This window comes from Tasmannia lanceolata, unplaced genomic scaffold, assembly GCF_043159265.1.
Source record: "Tasmannia lanceolata isolate RefF3 unplaced genomic scaffold, GAP_Taslan_0.1 ptg000007l, whole genome shotgun sequence".
In the NCBI taxonomy this organism is placed as follows: domain Eukaryota; kingdom Viridiplantae; phylum Streptophyta; class Magnoliopsida; order Canellales; family Winteraceae; genus Tasmannia; species Tasmannia lanceolata.
Window position 1 is genome coordinate 7,660,974 of NW_027518684.1, and position 17,718 is coordinate 7,678,691.

The 17,718-nt window shown below is 38.6% G+C and overlaps 1 protein-coding gene across 1 annotated transcript; it reads right to left on the minus strand.

The window, feature by feature from the left end:
* Window positions 1-10,904: 10,904 nt before the first annotated feature.
* On the minus strand, window positions 10,905-13,785 carry LOC143880898 (patatin-like protein 2). Its single transcript, XM_077383880.1, has 6 exons — window positions 13,628-13,785; window positions 13,277-13,458; window positions 12,995-13,178; window positions 12,512-12,673; window positions 12,094-12,396; window positions 10,905-11,300 (listed from the first exon to the last, which is right to left on the minus strand). Exons 1-6 carry the CDS (start codon window positions 13,772-13,774, stop codon window positions 11,055-11,057), a joined length of 1,224 nt encoding a protein of 407 aa, XP_077239995.1. The 5' UTR covers window positions 13,775-13,785; the 3' UTR covers window positions 10,905-11,054.
* Between the last annotated feature and the right edge of the window lie 3,933 nt (window positions 13,786-17,718).

Consider the following 17,718-nt stretch of genomic DNA (forward strand, 5'->3'; position numbering starts at 1 on the left):
TCATTAGCATCTGATCATTTCAGCTGGTTTTAATTTTTGCTATATGCATATCTGGTTGTTCTACACTCAAATCTGCTTGTTGCCTAGATAGATTTGGTTTTAATTTGAGAATTTCTTCTGGATCTTATGATGTGTGACACCAAGCCCTAGATCATTACCTTCTCAAGCAAAGAGATCAGGAGTGTTCATCGGTTCTAAGAAAAGGTGAAGAAAAGGAGTCATTACATTTTCTTCTTCAGCTAGATTGATCAAATCTTCGGCTTCTTCATCGTCTGTAAGTCCAATTAATTTTTCATTTTTTTTTCTTTCTTTTCCTCTATTAAATAAATGTAGATCTAGTTTGTTCATAATAGGATTTGTTTTCTGTTACTTCCTGGGGATTTATGAATCTTCGAATTTGATCGTATTTGAGTAGATCTAGCTATGTCTCTGTAAGATCTTATCATTTCCTTTCGGGATTTATTTAATTTTTATTAAAAAAATTCCATGATTTAAACCTTTTCTGTTATCTCTATTTATTAAATCGTACAGATCTAATATAGCATTCAACGCATCATCAGATTACCTGGTGATCTACATTTAGCTTTCAAGGTGTACGAGACCGTGTGTAAGTACGTGTGTATATATCTGTGAGCCTGTGCTTATGTATGTATGTGTATGTAATGGTAATGTCCATGCCGAGTTCATTTGGTATGTGTTTATCCATAATATGTGTTGTTCTCATGTTTGCTCACATTTTTAATAAAGTTAATACGTGTGTCATATATTCATGATCTCATAGTCTGTTAAGAATGTAGTGGATGTCAGTTGTTTGTAGTCTAAATGTAGATTTTCAATTGGAAAGCTAATCCTTAGCAAGTCCAAGAATGGCATGTTTCTTTTAGCTGGTCTTTCTTATGTTATTTCAGTGATCTGTGGGTTTGTTCCTTAGAGTTTTTCCCTTGGAGACTAACACCCTTAATTGTCATTTATAATAATACTTTTGTGATTCCCCTTCATTTTTCTTGATTAATAGCCTGATGCAACTCTGTAAAAAACTAAATATGTGGTTATCAATTTAACTTTGTTGCAGCTATTACACAACCTGTTTGTATTTCTTTTTCAGAATGACTTCTGAGAAACTCTTGTGGAATGTGATAATGTATGAATGGTTCATAGAATATTAAAATGTGAGTGTTGGACCCATTCATTTCCTTATGAAATTTGTGAGAACTGTTAAGTCTTCTTGATAGCCTTGTGAATATCAAAGGTAATCATATGGAAATCATGTTTAGCTATCTTAAAATAAGAGCATAGAGGTATTGCAATTCATTTAAATAGAGAAGGCTTAATATTCTGTTTTGAAAAGGTTAATTAAGTTTGAACACTAATTTTAAATGAGAAATTCCCATAAAGGAAAGATGGAATATTTGCGTGAAAGTAGCATGAGTAGAGTGACAATCTCCTTCCCTATTCAGTTCATACATTTCAGCAGATATTGGCCTGCAATGTTTTGGCATATCCAGACAGTTCAGGAAAGTACTTCTTCTTGATTTTATATTGAATGATGAACTTATTGTTTTAGATTTCCGGAATCAAATCTGTGTGATTTTCTTTGATCACTACAAAAGTTTTACTAGTTTATGATGCATTTCGAAGGAAGGTTTTGCTTGAATGTGAACTTCTGAGATGTGAATGAGCACATATGAGCTTTGTGTGGAATTCTTGACCAATAATTCATTTCTTTTGCTCAAATGGCTAAGGGGTGGGAGTTTATGCTTTGGTTATTTCAAAATAAATTGCAAGGGCCGATTGTAGGGTCAGTGCTTCATAGGAGAAAATAAGGAGAAGTGGTTGGGATATTTCTGTTGTGGATGAATTTTGGTTTGAACTACAACCTTGCATAAATATATAATCCCCACCTCGTATGAATAAATAATTTTGTCATATGATTCATGATATGGACAATGGTTTGTTCGGGGATTCTTTGTGGTGTTGTCTTTGGTGCATAATGTGTGAGAATGCCTGAAAGGTTGATGATATATTACAATTGAATTGAAGTGTGGACATGATTTTTTTGTGCTGTAATTTTTCCTATATATTCTTCCTGCTTAAAGAAACAGGGCAGCAGTGATACTCTATGAGCATGTAAAATGCTTGTTTAGGTCTCAATTTTTGTTTATGATCTGTTGTTCCTCAAACTGATTCCAGTCACAAAGAATTTTAAGAATATTGAGTTGAATTTGAGGCATAAAATTTCAGTTTCTTATTGGTGATAGATGGTGTGCCATATTACAGCATGTATTGTAACCTGTTAAATTTTGTAATGCTTATTCAAGTGTTGAAATGTTAAGGGTTCTTAGAGTCCATTTTTTTAGCTTAAAGTCAATAGAAAATCTCAATTTCTGAGTTCACCTGTGTTTAATGGTTATGGTCGTATACATAATTTCTCTTATAATATGAATTACTATTTTCTTTCATCAAGATTTGTTGACATGTTGTGCATCAGATGTGTTTATTATATCATAATTATTAATGGGATTGCATTCATTGTCCTATTACCCTTTCATTTAATCCGTGGAATATAATGGCGATGAAGGCGTTAGCCCAAGCCCATTTTCTTAGGGGACTTGCTCAGTCCAAGTAGTGCTCCCCTCTTTATTTAGTAGACTAACACAGTCTTTTTAGATATCTTTTAGATAGAAGAGCCCTTCATTTAGGAGACCATTGTGGTCTCATAATGAGTTACACTAAGAGACATACATTGTCTCGGTAGCCCTATTTTGGTAGGATCATTAGAGAGTCTTTGACTGATTTATCGCTTTGGTAGTGTTATTAGAGAGTCCTTGACTCATTTACTTTCATTTCTAATAGTGCTATTAGAGTCTCTGACTCATTTGCCCCCTTCTTTAGTAGCATTAGTTAGGAGTTTCTCCTTGAAGCTGTTGTCACTCTTCTTTATTAGAAACTAGCATAGTCTCATTAGAGCTTTACCTCCTGAGATTCTATTAATTCCTTGTCTTTGGCATTAGTTTACCAGGTTTAGGGGTTTCCCCTGTTAGCCCTAGGGTTTGGCCCAGGGTGTTGTTTTGTGTATTCCCTTAGATTTTTTACCAAAAGGGTGAAAATACTTTAAAATCCAAAAACACTTAAAACATTTTAAAAATCCAAAACATCTGAAATTCGAAATCCAAAAATATTGAAAAAGCTTTAAAATCCAAAAACATTAGAATATTTGAAAACTCAAAAACATCATAAATTTAAAACATCAAAAACATTTGAAAACATCAAAAACCTTAAAAAAGTGTAATGTGTTATGTTTTGGAGTAGTTTAGGAAAGTTCGTTTCGAACTACGTTGGCTTAATCCTCTTTCACGAGGTACGTAGTGCAGCTTCAGATCTTCATCCCAAGTCTAACCAGACTTTTGTAAATAGTATCGAAAATCTTCTTTTTGAATAAAACTTTAAAACCTTGTTTTCAAGAAGCTCTTCCTCTAGAGTTAGGGATTTGTCCTAGATAGAGAGTTTTAGAGTTAAGGGTTTGTCCTTGGTGTTTGTTTGTTTGTTATGTGCTTGTTTTAGAGTTAGGGGTTTGTCCTAGAGTTATAGGAACGCCTCCATCCGGTCAGTTGGCGATTCACATCGCCGACTGATGACTAGAATAGGATGGGTTAGTCCGCCCTTTGTTTTTCGTAGGAAACACAACCTAGTTACACATAGGTTGTAGGAACCACCTGCATTAGCTTAGGGCTAACCTGCATTTAGTTAGGGCATATAGGGTGTCCTAAAATTCACAATCCATTAGAATTTAAATAATCACATAAGAAGCTTTAATAACTAGTTCGGTCTTTTAGATCGAGTCTAGGATAGAGGTCTAGATGTCTTAGGCATCATAGTTTAGAATAGGTGCGAAGAACTAAGTGACTCTGATTCTTGGGGAGGCAGGGATACGTAAGCTTCTTTGGATGAACATCAGACCATCCGAAGACTCGGGTTAAATCGTTTAGAGTCCTAGGATTTGTTGTTTTGTCATGTTGTGTATTTTGTTGTGTTTTCTTACTTTCCTGTGCAGACCTTATACCTTTAGCTGTAGCATGCATGTGTTTGTTCACCAGAACTTAAACACTCATTGGGCATGACACTCATAACCTAGCTATGCTTAGGTGACACTTCTTTCATTTATTTTGTGTATGCTTATTATTCCATCCCCAAGTCATGCATGATTAGGTAGACATTTTTTTTGGGATATTTGTTCCAATTTCACATGATTTTCGCCCAAAACTCTTCAAGGTTAATAATAAATGGCATAAGGGACCAAGTGCTTGCACTCGGACGAATTTGGGGTGCTCTTCGGACCTTCTCCATTCGTAATCAGGCATGGGCCCATATATATTTCCGGTTATCCATTACACAGAGGATTTATTTTTTGGGTTCCATGGCCTATCCATGGATGGCGACTCTGAGTTTATTTCAAGTACGTTTTGGTTTGAGGATTTATCTTTGGATCAAGAGGTATCTCATTCTTTTTATATCGTCACTCGTGCTATGCTATGAGGGTGGCATCCGTTTCGAGAGTTCCTTGGTAGAGATCTCCTCCACGCGTGGATGATCCAGAGGCCGCTGGGGGCTTGTCCCCCACCTCTCTCTCGGATCGGGGTCCACAGAATCACATTTAATGAATCTCCCTCAACAATTGTCAGATCCATTAACCTTCTATCAATATCCAAAATGCCAAAATGTGCCGCCCGACACACCAATAGATCCATAGTATGCCCACACAACATCCCCCTTATCATTGTGACAAACCCCTCCCACTCCTGGATTGCCGGAACTACCACCATCGAAATTAACCTCATACATGTTTTGAGCAGGGGCTCCCATCTTTGCAAAATAAGATCTCTCCCCTCAACACTAAAGCACACCTCCCTCCATCCTTCCCAAAGATCAAAAGCCGATACAAACCGGAAAGAGGGGAGGCATCTCACCCAAGATATAACCAAGGCGATGATCTTCAAGTCAATCCAATGAGGATTCATGGCTTTCCCCTCAAAGACTCTAGAGTTCCTCTCCTTCCATATAGACCACCACATGGCTAGTAAACAAAAATTCCACAAGGTTTTTCCTTTTTCCTTCCAAGGAACCCCTCCCCAAAGGTGCAATAGCGACGGAATAGATTTAGAAAAAACCCAACAAATCCCAAATCTCATGAAGATGAATCGTCATATGATCCTAGTGAACGAACAATGCATAAACAAATGATCCACATATCCCCATCTTGCAGACATAGTGGGCAATGATAATAAGCCACATACCACGGTTTCTCAGAAAATTAATGGTTTGTATTATATCACGACAAACCGCCCAACCAAAGATACAAACTCTAGGTGGGCAATGAAATTTTCATACCTTTGTCGAACATGAAGGGTTAGAAATTTGCATAATACTTTCATAGAAAGATTTAACCGAGAAAGTCCCAGAAAGTTCCTCAGTCCAAAGTCTTTTATCCTCCCCATTCATTTTAATATAACATCCCTCAAGAAGGGCCCGCAGGCTAGAGACCAATTCCACCTCCCACTCAAAAAATGATCTTCTAAACCCCGGGTTCCACACAAGAACACCCTCATTCAACTCAAAGCAATCGCTAACAAAGGCCTCGCTATTTGAAGCCATATTACACATCCCCACACCACACATCCTGCTAGAATGATATTCTATCACCTCTATACACTCTAAATCTAACCTTTGACTTGAAAAGAAAAGACATTTTTAGAATGTCTCTCCAAACCGACAACCCTTTTTTTGCAAACAAGTCCAAGGATTCCCATCTCCCCATATCGCATCCATACTTACTATTGATGACCTTGACCCACCAACAATCATGCTCCTCCCCAAATCTCCATAACCATTTACCCAAGAGCGCATGATTAAAATCTCTAACTCTCCTTAAACCCAAACCACCCAATTTAATGGGGACACAAACCTCCTCCCATTTGACCAAAGCAATACCTCTCTTATCCTCATTCCCACCCCACAAAAATCTCCTCTGGATCTATTCAATCCTAAGGGAGACACTCACAGGGCATTTAAATAAAGACATGAAGTATATAGGTATATTGGACAATACCGCCTTAACCAGCACAAGCCTACCACCACGAGAAACAAGATTCATTTTTCGTGAACCCAATCTTCTCTTAATCCTCTCAACTATAGGATCCCACAGATCTTTATTCGGTCTACGAACCCCTAACGGAAGGCCCAGATACAAGGAAGGCAACGAGTCCAACTGACCTCCCAGAATCACAGCAATTTCCTGAGCCCTCTCCTTAGGAATATTCAAAGCAAAAATTTTACACTTGTGGAAATTAGATTTTTGGCCCGAAATGAGCTCATAGCATCTCAAATGGCTTTAAAGTTTCTCACTTGCCCAGTCTCCTGCTCACAAAATAATAATGTATCATCAGCAAATTGCAAGTGGGAAACCTCCACCTCCTCCAAGCCGATCCTGAACCCTCTAAAAAGATCAAGGCCACTTCCCATCGCCAGTAACCTACTAAGGATTTCCGCCACAATGACAAACAAGAAAGGGGATAAAGGATCCCCTTGTCTAAGCTCTCTAGACGACTTGAAGAAACCCTTTGGAGATCCATTAATGAGAATAGAAAACCAAGCAAATGACACACAACTCTTCATCCACGAACGCCATAGACATCCGAAACCCATACGCTCAAGAGAGTAATCCAGACATCTCCAATCCACTCTATCATAAGCTGTCTCCATGTCCAACTTACACAGTATGCCTTTCTTACAAAGTTTGCAATACGAGTCAATAGCCTCATTTGCAATCAAGGAGCAATCCAAGATTTGTCTTTTTTCTATGAAAGTACATTGATAATCCGATATGATTGATGGAAGTACCCTCTTTAAGTGTTCCGCTAAAACTTTAGCCAAAACCTTATAAAGGCATCCCACAAGACTGATAGGCCTAAACTCCGCTATCATACTAGCACCTTCCACCATAAGAATTAGAGCTATGAAAGTAGCCCCCGTACCTCTATCCAACTCCATACCGTGATGGAACTCATGAAAAAACACCACAAGGTCGCCCTTGACATATTCCCAACAAGATTGGAAAAATGCCAAACAAAAGCCATCAGGCCCGGGAGCCTTATCTCTACCCAAAGAAAAAGCAGCCCTCTCAATCTCTTCGATCTCGAACGGATCCTCCAATTCCCTACTCTGGTCACATTCTAAATGGTTAAAATCCACACCCTTCAGAATAGGCTTCGATATACCATCTGATGTATATATGGCATTATAAAAGCTCAATATAGCACTCAAAATATCTTCCTTTCCGAAAACGACCTCCCCATCCACCATCAATGAGACAATCCTATTACCCCTTCTAGCACTTGCAATAGCATGAAAGTAAGCAGTATTTTTATCACCTTCCTTCAGCCACTTGACCCTCGACTTTTGCCTCCAGAATATCTCTTCATGTAGAAGAATACTTTTATGTTCTTCCCGAAAAAGCCCCAGCTCCTCCCTAGAAACCATGTTCCCCAATCCCTCTTCCTCTAAAGCGCCTAGATCTACAATCCTACTTTCCAACCAATTCTTTCTGCAAGAGTCAGACACTCTTTTCTCCTTAATCCATTCCTTCAACATCTTCTTAACAAATCTCAATTTTCTCCCTATTCTTACGTCTGCAGGCCCCTCAAAATTTTCAGAGGCCCACCATGTTCCCAACCTTTCTTCCATGTTCGGGTCCTGGAGCCATGCTATCTCAAATCGAAAAGGCGGGGTGCCATAAGATTCTAACCTCGGATCCATAAGAATAGGACAGTGATCCGAAACCGAATGAACCAAGGTTCTTTGTATCACCTCAGGAGCCAAGCTCATCCACAAGGAAGCGGTCAATCCTACTATGACTCTCCCCTCTATTCCACGTGAACCAAGCCCCAGATAATGGAAGGTCGATTAACTCATGCCTAGAAATGAAATCAGCGAACAAGACCATATTTCTATTGGACCTCGTGCAAGCCACCCTTTCACACACAAATATAATTTCATTAAAGTCTCCACCTAGACACCAAGGATGGGACCATCGCACCCTAATCCTATCTAACTCCCCCCATAACAACCTTTTTCTCCACCCTTAGAGAAGGCTCATAGACCCCAGAGAAAACAACCCTCACGGCGTCTTCCACCCTTTCCAGAACGACAGACAAGGAGAAACTACGCTTCCATTCCTCGACCACCTTCCAATAAGACTCCTCCCAAGCAACCAAAATCCCCCCAGAAAGGCCTCTTGATCCCACAAAAGAAAAGCTCCACTAACCTCTGAGACCAATACTCCGAACAGTAACCTTATCTATAACCTCTAATTTGGTTTCTTGTAGACGTACAAGACTCGGTTTACATCTTTTAACCATTTCCTTCACTTGAGCTCTCTTCTCCAAAGAGCCCAATCCATTTACATTCCATGATAACGTCTTCATAAGGAACCAATTTTCACGTACTTTCTCCCCTTTCTCCCTAACTTGACACTACTCAATGGAGAACCCTTCTTACCTCCCTCACTCTTCTTATCCCCATAGTTAGCCCCCGATTTCAATCTAGCCAACTCTCAGAATGACTTCTTCGAAGATTCACTCCTGTGAGACTCGTTAATCTCTCCCCCAACCATATCCCTTAATTCAATCGACCGTATCATACCACGAAACTCCGGTAATGGTCCGAGGTATCTTAGCCCCAACTTTTTATCTTGAATGCTTAGGAACTCTCCACCAACTCGTTCTATATACAGCAGTGGAGATGATTTTGAAGATATGACAGGGAGATGAATGTTGAGAAATATTGTAAAAGGATGAGCCCCATCTCAAACATCCTTCAATTAGGAGGATACCAAATGTTTGGTTAAAGCACTTAAGAACAAATGGGAGATATTAAAAACAGTATTTTAGTATGGGTTTTGCTAACGACTGCCCTTAGGGCACCAGTTAGGGTGCATTGGGAAAGAAATTTTACACATGTTTTATAAAGAAATCTCAAAATGGGTGTAAAAGTGTGAAAGTATGTGTAAAATGATTGGAAAAGTTCTTTTCCAATGCACCTTAACCGGTGCCCTTAGGGCACTCGTGAGTAAAACCCTTTTACTATTTGTCTTTCTTTTTTTTTTTCATAAGAACCTGACAAGATTTATGTGATTTTCCATTTACATTCACAAAGAAAATGAGAAGAATTTCATGCCCTTAGGGCACTCCTTAAGATGTGCATTGGAAACTTAATTTTGCAATAATTTTAGGGTTATGATCCCCTGGGATGATAGGCCCAACTTTTAACATGATTTGACGTCAAAAAATGTTAAAATCTGCCCACAATTCACGTTAACAGTGGGGTGTATCATTCAATAGGGGGCGAAAAAAACATCCCCTTAATTTTACACATGTTTTGAGACTTTTGCACATATTTTGATAAAAAAAAAGTCTCAAAAAACATGTGTATACCTCTCATTTCTTTTGTAGGCCACCTCCTTGCAAGCCACGTTTTCCAAGAAAAGAAGTAATTAGGCTAGAGCAACAGGCATTAGCTGCCTCTATTTGCTTTCATTTGAAATGATCAAAATGCCCCTATTTAACAAATTTCCAATGAATGACATGGCATTCTTTTGAAAATTGACCCTTCAAATAGGGATACTTTAGTTATTTTCTATAATATAGCTAGCTACCAAACCAGTCAGTCTTGCTTCGCGTTGCTTCTCTTCTATTAGACACATTGAGAGAATGAACCGGTCCTCTTGTTAATGCTGACAAAAAGGAATGGAGACCTCTCCCAAGCAGAGGAAAACTATTTACCATGTTTGGCCAGCATGAAAAAAAATATTCCCTAGAACATTTGTTGGGCCCGGTGAGGATGGGAGTGAAAAGCTCCTAAAAATTAGGAAAATAAGTAATCAATTCTAAGGCCATGTCTGGAGACACTAGTTTATCATGAAAAGCAATTCATGGTAGCCAAACGTGCCCTTAATAGGTAATGTTTCACTAGTTTTTAAGAATTCTTGACGCTGCCTACTTGTGCCAACTCAATTCTCTTCCTCTCCCTCCTTTGCCACTCTCACACAATCGGGCCAACAAATGTTCCGTGAAATAATTTTTCATGGTTTGCCAAACATGGCCTAAATGAATGTATTTTTGTCGAAAGGGAACTGTGTGTTTTTTACAATTTGTTAACATATTTTATGATTTGTGAATTACTTAAGTCAACTAATTCAAGTGAGAATGGTGATAATGTGCTTTTAGCAGAGCTCCTCATAGTCATGTAAATAACGATGAAGGATACAGCTCATTCCTTTATTAAGTGGTATTTACTGCTTCCCTGTGGGGGAAGGACACTCTTTTAAATCTTTTGCACGTTAAGGAACCTTTCTCTCCCCTAGACAGAATCAGTGAGTTCCTTTTTCATTTGGCTTCTCCTTCTTTTCCTTCAATGTCTGTAATGCATGGTCGAGAATAACTCAGTCTTCTTCAACCATTCTCAGCAATAACGTGTTCTGCCGGCAGTAAAATGGGTAAAATGGGTGCAAGACAAATTTTATGCCCGATTCTATGTGGCAAAAATGGGCGTAAAAATTGTTATGTGCCCATTTTATCTAGACCCGACACGAAGCTAAGGGAAATAAGTTTCTTCCCAAAATTCTTATAATCATTAACAAATCACACAAGACATGTGGCACAAGTATAGTGCTAAAAATCTGAGAATTGACTATAATTGTTAAGAAAATAATTGCTCAACAATCTTGGATTACCATGCAATTATCTCTTATGAGTTAATACAGAACAGAACACTCAAGGAGATAGATAAAAATAATAATATTTGAAAAAGATAACCTTGAACCTAACTACCAAACGAAAGCTGGTTTTATAAACTACAAGCTAATCAATCAAATGATGATCTGATTTTATTCTCTTACAATAATCATATCGCACCTACTAATGAATGGTCAATCTTCAATGATCCATGGATTTTCTCTCATACATTTTATTTAAGCATATAATGTAATCTTTAGAACGTTGGAATCAGGCAGGAGACACATTCTTTTGCCTGAGCCTGCGTTCTTTGGATAGAAGCTTTGCGAAATGAATCAAGGCCTTTTCGTTGGTTCCATTTCCAATCAGTCCTCCTGCTTCTTCGAAAAGGCCTGTCTCCAAGTTCACTCTAGACACTGGTTTCTTCAGAAGATTTTTGCCCACCTCCACCAAATTTAATAGGTTCTCTGTCGTGGATATATCGACCGATGATGCATTGCCAACCAATGTGTCATCCTGTTATTCGAGCAAAGATTCATTTACTAATTAAGTATGAATTAATTAGAAAATAAATAGCACCATTCGAGCTAAAGACAACGTTATATACCCAAATGATAGAACTTATGTCAGCAAAAATTTGCATTTTTTTTTCATGTTATACGTTTAATTTATTTCTTCTTGAAAACATACTATTGGCTTTTCTTCGATAAAGGCAATTTCGCCAAAAGCAATTCCGCAGCACCTCTTTTTAAGAAGAGAAGTGCTACTTCATTTGAATTAAACTTCTAAGACAAATTCAGCAAAAGAGGGGCCTCAAAATGGCTTAGACATTGCCATAAAGGTTTATAAAACTCAGAACTTTGAAACTTTGATTATTCAGAAAGGGGATTTGCTACGCAATTTCGTGGAAGCCATTTTGCACCTGACTTTTGCATGGGAGAACCCCCTCCTCAGATCAATTAAATGAATAAGACAAAGCTAGAAAGTGAGCCTGCGTGGCTTTTCTCTCCTGCAATAGTCCGAGCAAATCCCTTCAAAAAGACTTTGAAAATAAAGCTTTGAAGCCTACTTTGAAAATATGCATATATAAAACTTTTTTCGGATTTGCTAAGCAATTTCGATGGAAAGCCATTTCGCGGCCAACTTTTTCCCAAGAGAAGAGCCACATTAGATAAATTTAATGACTGTGGAAAAAAATTGGCTGAAAAGTCAGACACAAAACAAGAGAGAGAGAGAGAGAGAGAGAGAGAGAGAGAGAGAGAGAGAGAGAGAGAGAGAGAGAGAGAGAGAGAGAGAGAGAGAGAGAGACCTGGATTCTAAGATAGTTGCACTCGGAGTGGAGAGCTTGGATGAGAACAGAGATATGAATGTCAACCATGTCTCCGCTTGCCTGTGAGAAAGAGTCAATCAAAGGAGTAGCCCCAATGTTATAAAGCCATCCAAAAAATCCCCATTTGGCCGCCATATTTGCACTATACTTCTCTTCCTGCTTTGCTGACCCCGTCCCCAAAGATAACACTAGGAACTTCCCATAATCCGTAGCCTTTATGTCTAAGAAATCTTGGTTATTCATTAATATTTCTTTGCTTACTTCCGATATTGCCGTTAATGCCTACATAAACAGAAAAATATACATAAATTTCCATATTGTCTTTATTGCAATGACTTAAAATTGTACATCGAAAGAAAGAAAGCCATGATAACATAGCAAACATGATTTTAAGTACAGGATTATTTGCGGCGACTCCTCCATCAATTAGATTGAAATCCTTCACATTTCCTTTGGCATCATGGGTTTGGAAGAAGTAAGCTGGAAGATATGTTGGGGCCGCCGATGTACCGATGCATACGTCGGAGAGGTACAAGTCATTAGACACTTCATTTTTTGCCTGAAATTTATATAACAAGCTAACATTAGAGTTGAACATATGTGGCATTGAGACAAAAAAAAGAAAGAAATCAACTGTGGGATACCCAATAGAGAGAGTCTGTTATTGGTGAGGAAATAGGCCCCATGTGGGACACCGAAATGACTATTGGTTCTAGTGAATGACACCCAAAAGGTGGGCAAACAAGACCTTATATATCCTAAATACCAAAATCGTAGAATTTTCAGAGCCTTCCTATGGGGACATAGGAATAGACACGGGAGAGAATTTGAGATTCAAAATCAAACACTGAAATATGAAGGTTGGAATGTATATTAGTACCTTGTAGGTGGAGAAGATGACTGGCTGAAGATACTTAATATCAAAAGCTGGAACTACAATATTTGCTAAGGTTTGGTGCAACTTAGTCTCCCCTAGAATCTCTCTAACCAAAGAGTGCAAGTACTTGCAGTCATATTTAGGTCCAAAGACTGCACCCAACAAGTTTCTAGCTGAACTCAAGAAGCTGCACCCAAGATTTTCAATCAGAATCCTTATAAAACTAGGTAGAAATAAATACATGCAAATACGTGAATTAAAGGGAGGGAGTATTGATAAACGCACCCCTTCTGAGGAAATATCTTGGGGCAGTGTTCTAAGTAGAAGTTATTAATGTCTTTAGCTGCATAGAGCGGGCGGTTGTTTTTGTCCGGGGCGGTAAGCATGGCGGTCACCAAGCCGCCAGTGCTTGTTCCGGCAATCACGTCAAAGTAGTCGGCGAGCCGAACGCCCGGTCCATCAAGTTCCTATAAAAATAACAAATCATGCCATTTAATGAAACTTTAAATCACTTAGAACCAAAGATGAAACAGAACAAGCCTTTATAAAATACACGAATGAGACCGAACAAATCATCATCTTTGATCGTCGATCATTGAAAAAAAAAGAATAAGAGAAATATAGATTGCTAGTTACTTGTAATTTGGATTCGAGGAAAGCAAGGATGGTTCCAGGGATTATGCCTCTCACACCACCTCCGTCTATGCTAAGCACAGTCACCATCTCCCCGACAGCGGGTGGGGGATTCTCTACGGCCGGTGGGAGATTCGCTAAGCTGCCCATTCTCTCTCTCTCTCTCTCTCTCTAGATTGGTCTGTGTAAAATGGTGCATCAACCTACTCTTTATATAGAGAAGTATCTCAGCTAAAAATAAAATAGAACTTGTCATGATGACCTATAAATCCATAATCTCATTTTTTTTTCTTTTTTCTTTTGGTCCAAAAATGGGATAAGTTAAATGAATTGTACATCGTGCGAGTTCACTTCTTTTGATAATTTATGGCTAAATGTTGCTGAGTCAATTTTCTATTTTAATGTGTCAAAGGAGTTATGAAGGACTTGGAGGCAAAACTTGGACACTCGAATGAGAACTCAGCATCGACCCGGACGTGACTAGGGGCGTACGTAGGGCTGCAACTCGAGCCGGGTTTTACCCGACCCGCATCGACCCGACCCGAAAATAGCCTGGGTTGGGTTCAGGTTTCATGGGTTTCGGGTTGAGCCGGGTTGAGCATTCAAAAGCCCGCATGAATCTCGGGTCAAGCCGGGTTTGAAGGGGCGCGACCCGACCCGAGTTACATAAGTTATAGTATGTAGGGGTGGACATGGTTCGGTTCGGTTCGGTTTTGGGCTAAACCCAGAACCGAACCATGAATAATCGGTTCCCTGAAATTGGAACCAGAACCGAACCATATATGTGTGGAACCGAACCGAACCAGAACCATATATAATCGGTTCAGTTCGGTTCGGTTGGGAAGGACCATAAGAGATGGTTTGCATTGACTATGGATCCGTACAGGTAGAGGCTGTAGGGGCCATTTAAAATGATAGGTGATATCGATTGAAGATAAATGGTTCCCATTCCTTGTACCAATGAAAACAATCTGATCGGTTGATCCAAACACCTTAACTGGATGATTGTAGGCCCTTGATCAATCATGCCTTGCTTAAGGCTCCACCAACAAAATCTAGAACATTGATTTTCGTATACAAGGGGTGCTTACTTGGCATGAGAACAAGATCATGTGGGCACGATGTTCTACAAGATCAACGGTCTTGATTGCACATAAATGTATGGGACTTAAAAATTGATCGTTACCGTTGATCTCTTTTATAGGCGAATCCTAGGCGGACCCAATCGATTTCAATTAACGCTAAATGTCAAGTGGGCCACCCTTCACTAACCATCCAAGACGTACATTACTATTGGAGGGAGCAAGGTGACCCACCCTGCATTGGAATTGGTCCCATGTATTACACCAATCCACCAATGGGAGGAAACAAGACATAAAAAGAGACCCCTCTTTCTCAGAAGTTCCACCACCTTTTGTTTGTCTTTTCCTGAAAATCACTATTTTTCTCAGAAAAAGAGTAGCCCAGTGCCATGAACGTGTATTCATTTCTAGGGAAAAAAAGGAAAAACAAAAAGGGTTGGAAATATCATTTCCCTAGGAAGAACCGCCCTATTCAACTTTCCTGGTTAATCATTGTTGGATGATCCTTTATCCTTAAGCTGTTATCAGTATCTTGATAAAAAATAATGCTCTTTTATATGGTGTTTACGCTACATGCAAGAACACCTTAAAGAAAATACAGTGAGGCCCACACCAATTCGGTTCTCGGTTCCGGGATCCCAAACCCGGAACCGAACCGAATTTTCACCGGTTCCCGGATTTTTGAACCGGAACCGAACCATATAGAAATGGAACCGAACCAAACCGAACCAAATGTGCCGGTTCGGTTCGGTTCCTCGGTTCGAACCGGAACCATGTCCACCCCTAGTAGTATGTGCATTTTTTTCTATTATTAGTTAAAAGTTAAAAGTGAAAACCCACGCACCCACTGTTATTGTATGTGAGTGTAATTTCTGCTTCTATGAGTTGAGTTGATTCAAGTGTTTGATTCAGCATTGTTTGATTGTAATTACAACATTGTTTGATTACAGCATTGTTTGATTCGATCAAGTGTAATGTGAGTGTAATTACATCATTGTTTGATTCAAGTGTAATGTGAGTGTAATTTCTGCTTCTATTGCGGTTCCCAAAAAGCTTCTTCAATATGAATGGAGTGGAATCTAACTATTTAAACAAATACATTTTTCTTAAAAGTGGATGGCAAGTGGAATTTTATATATGGACTACTTGCTCATATATTTTATAATTTGTTAATTATGTATAGGGCTGGTCTTATCTCAATGGTTGAAGCTTAGTTTCTCAACCTTGAAGTCGCCCAGTTTACCTATAAAAAATATTGTTAATTATGTAAATCATGTATCTTAAAAACAATTTAAGATCGGTGAGCATTTTCGCATTATTTTTTGTGTGGAAAATGCTATTAAAATAATAGCATGCATCACACACGTTCTACTTTTATAATACTTAGGTTGACTTTAATTGACTAACTAGAAATTCATAAAAGGGTTTTGCTAACAAGTGCCCTAAGGGCACCGGTTAAGGTGCATTGGGAAAGAAATTTTACACATGTTTTATAAAGAAATCTCAAAACAGGTGTAAAAGTGTGAAAGTATGTGTAAAATGATTGGAAAATTTCTTTTCCAATGCACCTTAACCGGTGCCCTTAGGGCACTCGTTAGCAAAACCCTTTTACTATTTGTGTTTCTCACAAAGAAAATGAGAAGAATTTCATGCCCTTAAGGCACTCGTTAAGATGTATTGGAAACTTAATTTTGCAATAATTTTAGAGTGATGATGGTTGGGATGATAGGCCCCACTTTTAATGTGTTTTGACGTCAAAAAGTGTGGGAGTGAGGAGGTCATGAAAAGCTCCTAAAAATTAGGAAAATAAGAAATCAATTCCTAAGGCCATGTCCGGTAGGATTTTTCCCCCCCATAGATTTGAGGGGCACGATTGAGATTAGAGGGAGAAGTAGCAAAAAATGAGGAAAAATTCAGATCCAATTTTGTGTAGAGTTTTTTGTTTTCTGATTTTTAGCCACTTATCAACTTGGAGACACTATTTTCCTTATTTTTAGCCACTTCTCAACTAGAAGACACTATTTTTAGCCACTTCACCTGCCATACTCCTCTCGAGACACTAGTTTATCATGAAAAATAATTCATGATAGCCAAACGTGCCCTTAATAGGTAATGTTTCACTAGTTGTTAAGAATTCTTGACGCTGCCTACTTGTGCCAACTCAATTCTCTTCCTCTCCCTCCTCTGCCACTCTCACATAATCGGGCCAACAAATGCTCCGTGAAATAATTTTTCATGGTTGCCAAACATAGCCTAAATGAATGTATTTTTGTCGAAAACGAACGGTGTGTTTTTTACAATTTGTTAACATAATTTATGATTTGATAATTACTTAAGTCAAGTCATCTTAAAAATAATTTAAGATGGGTGTGTTTTTTTTTTTCCCCTTTTTTCGTGGAAAATGCTATTAAAATACTAGCATGTGTTGTTGCACGCAGGCGACATCCCACGACACCTGTGGCATGTTTTATATATTTTCATTCCAACTTGTCTTTTTAATTTTAGTCTCGTGATTGAATAAATAATAAATTCAATGCCCTTGATTTTTCGGCCTTCCATCTTGGTAGATTTTTTTTTTATGGGTAAGCTGGGATTGAACTTGTGACCTCAAGGTTGAGAAACAAAGCCTCAAAATCATTGAGCCACACATGCCTATCCCCAATCATTCATTTGTAGATTTGTGTGGCACTTAAGGTGGATAGCTTAGCAAAACTCTCAAAGAACCAATTTAAGGCTAACATATTTTTTCAATCAATCAAACCGAAATGCATAAGAAAATTAGGGTAAATGATTGTAAGAATAGAGATTATATGATGAAAGGCCCGAACTAACAGTACTCATCATCCCATCCTTGATATTGTATCCAACAACAGCTTCTTTCTAAGGGTGATACTTCCATTGTACCACCTTAACGTGTTCATACGGCCCTTCATCATATAAATTCTCTAAGGAAAGAGTTTCTGCCTCGAGCGCAGTTGGGTTGCCTGCGCTCGACTTAACGCATCCTCTCCT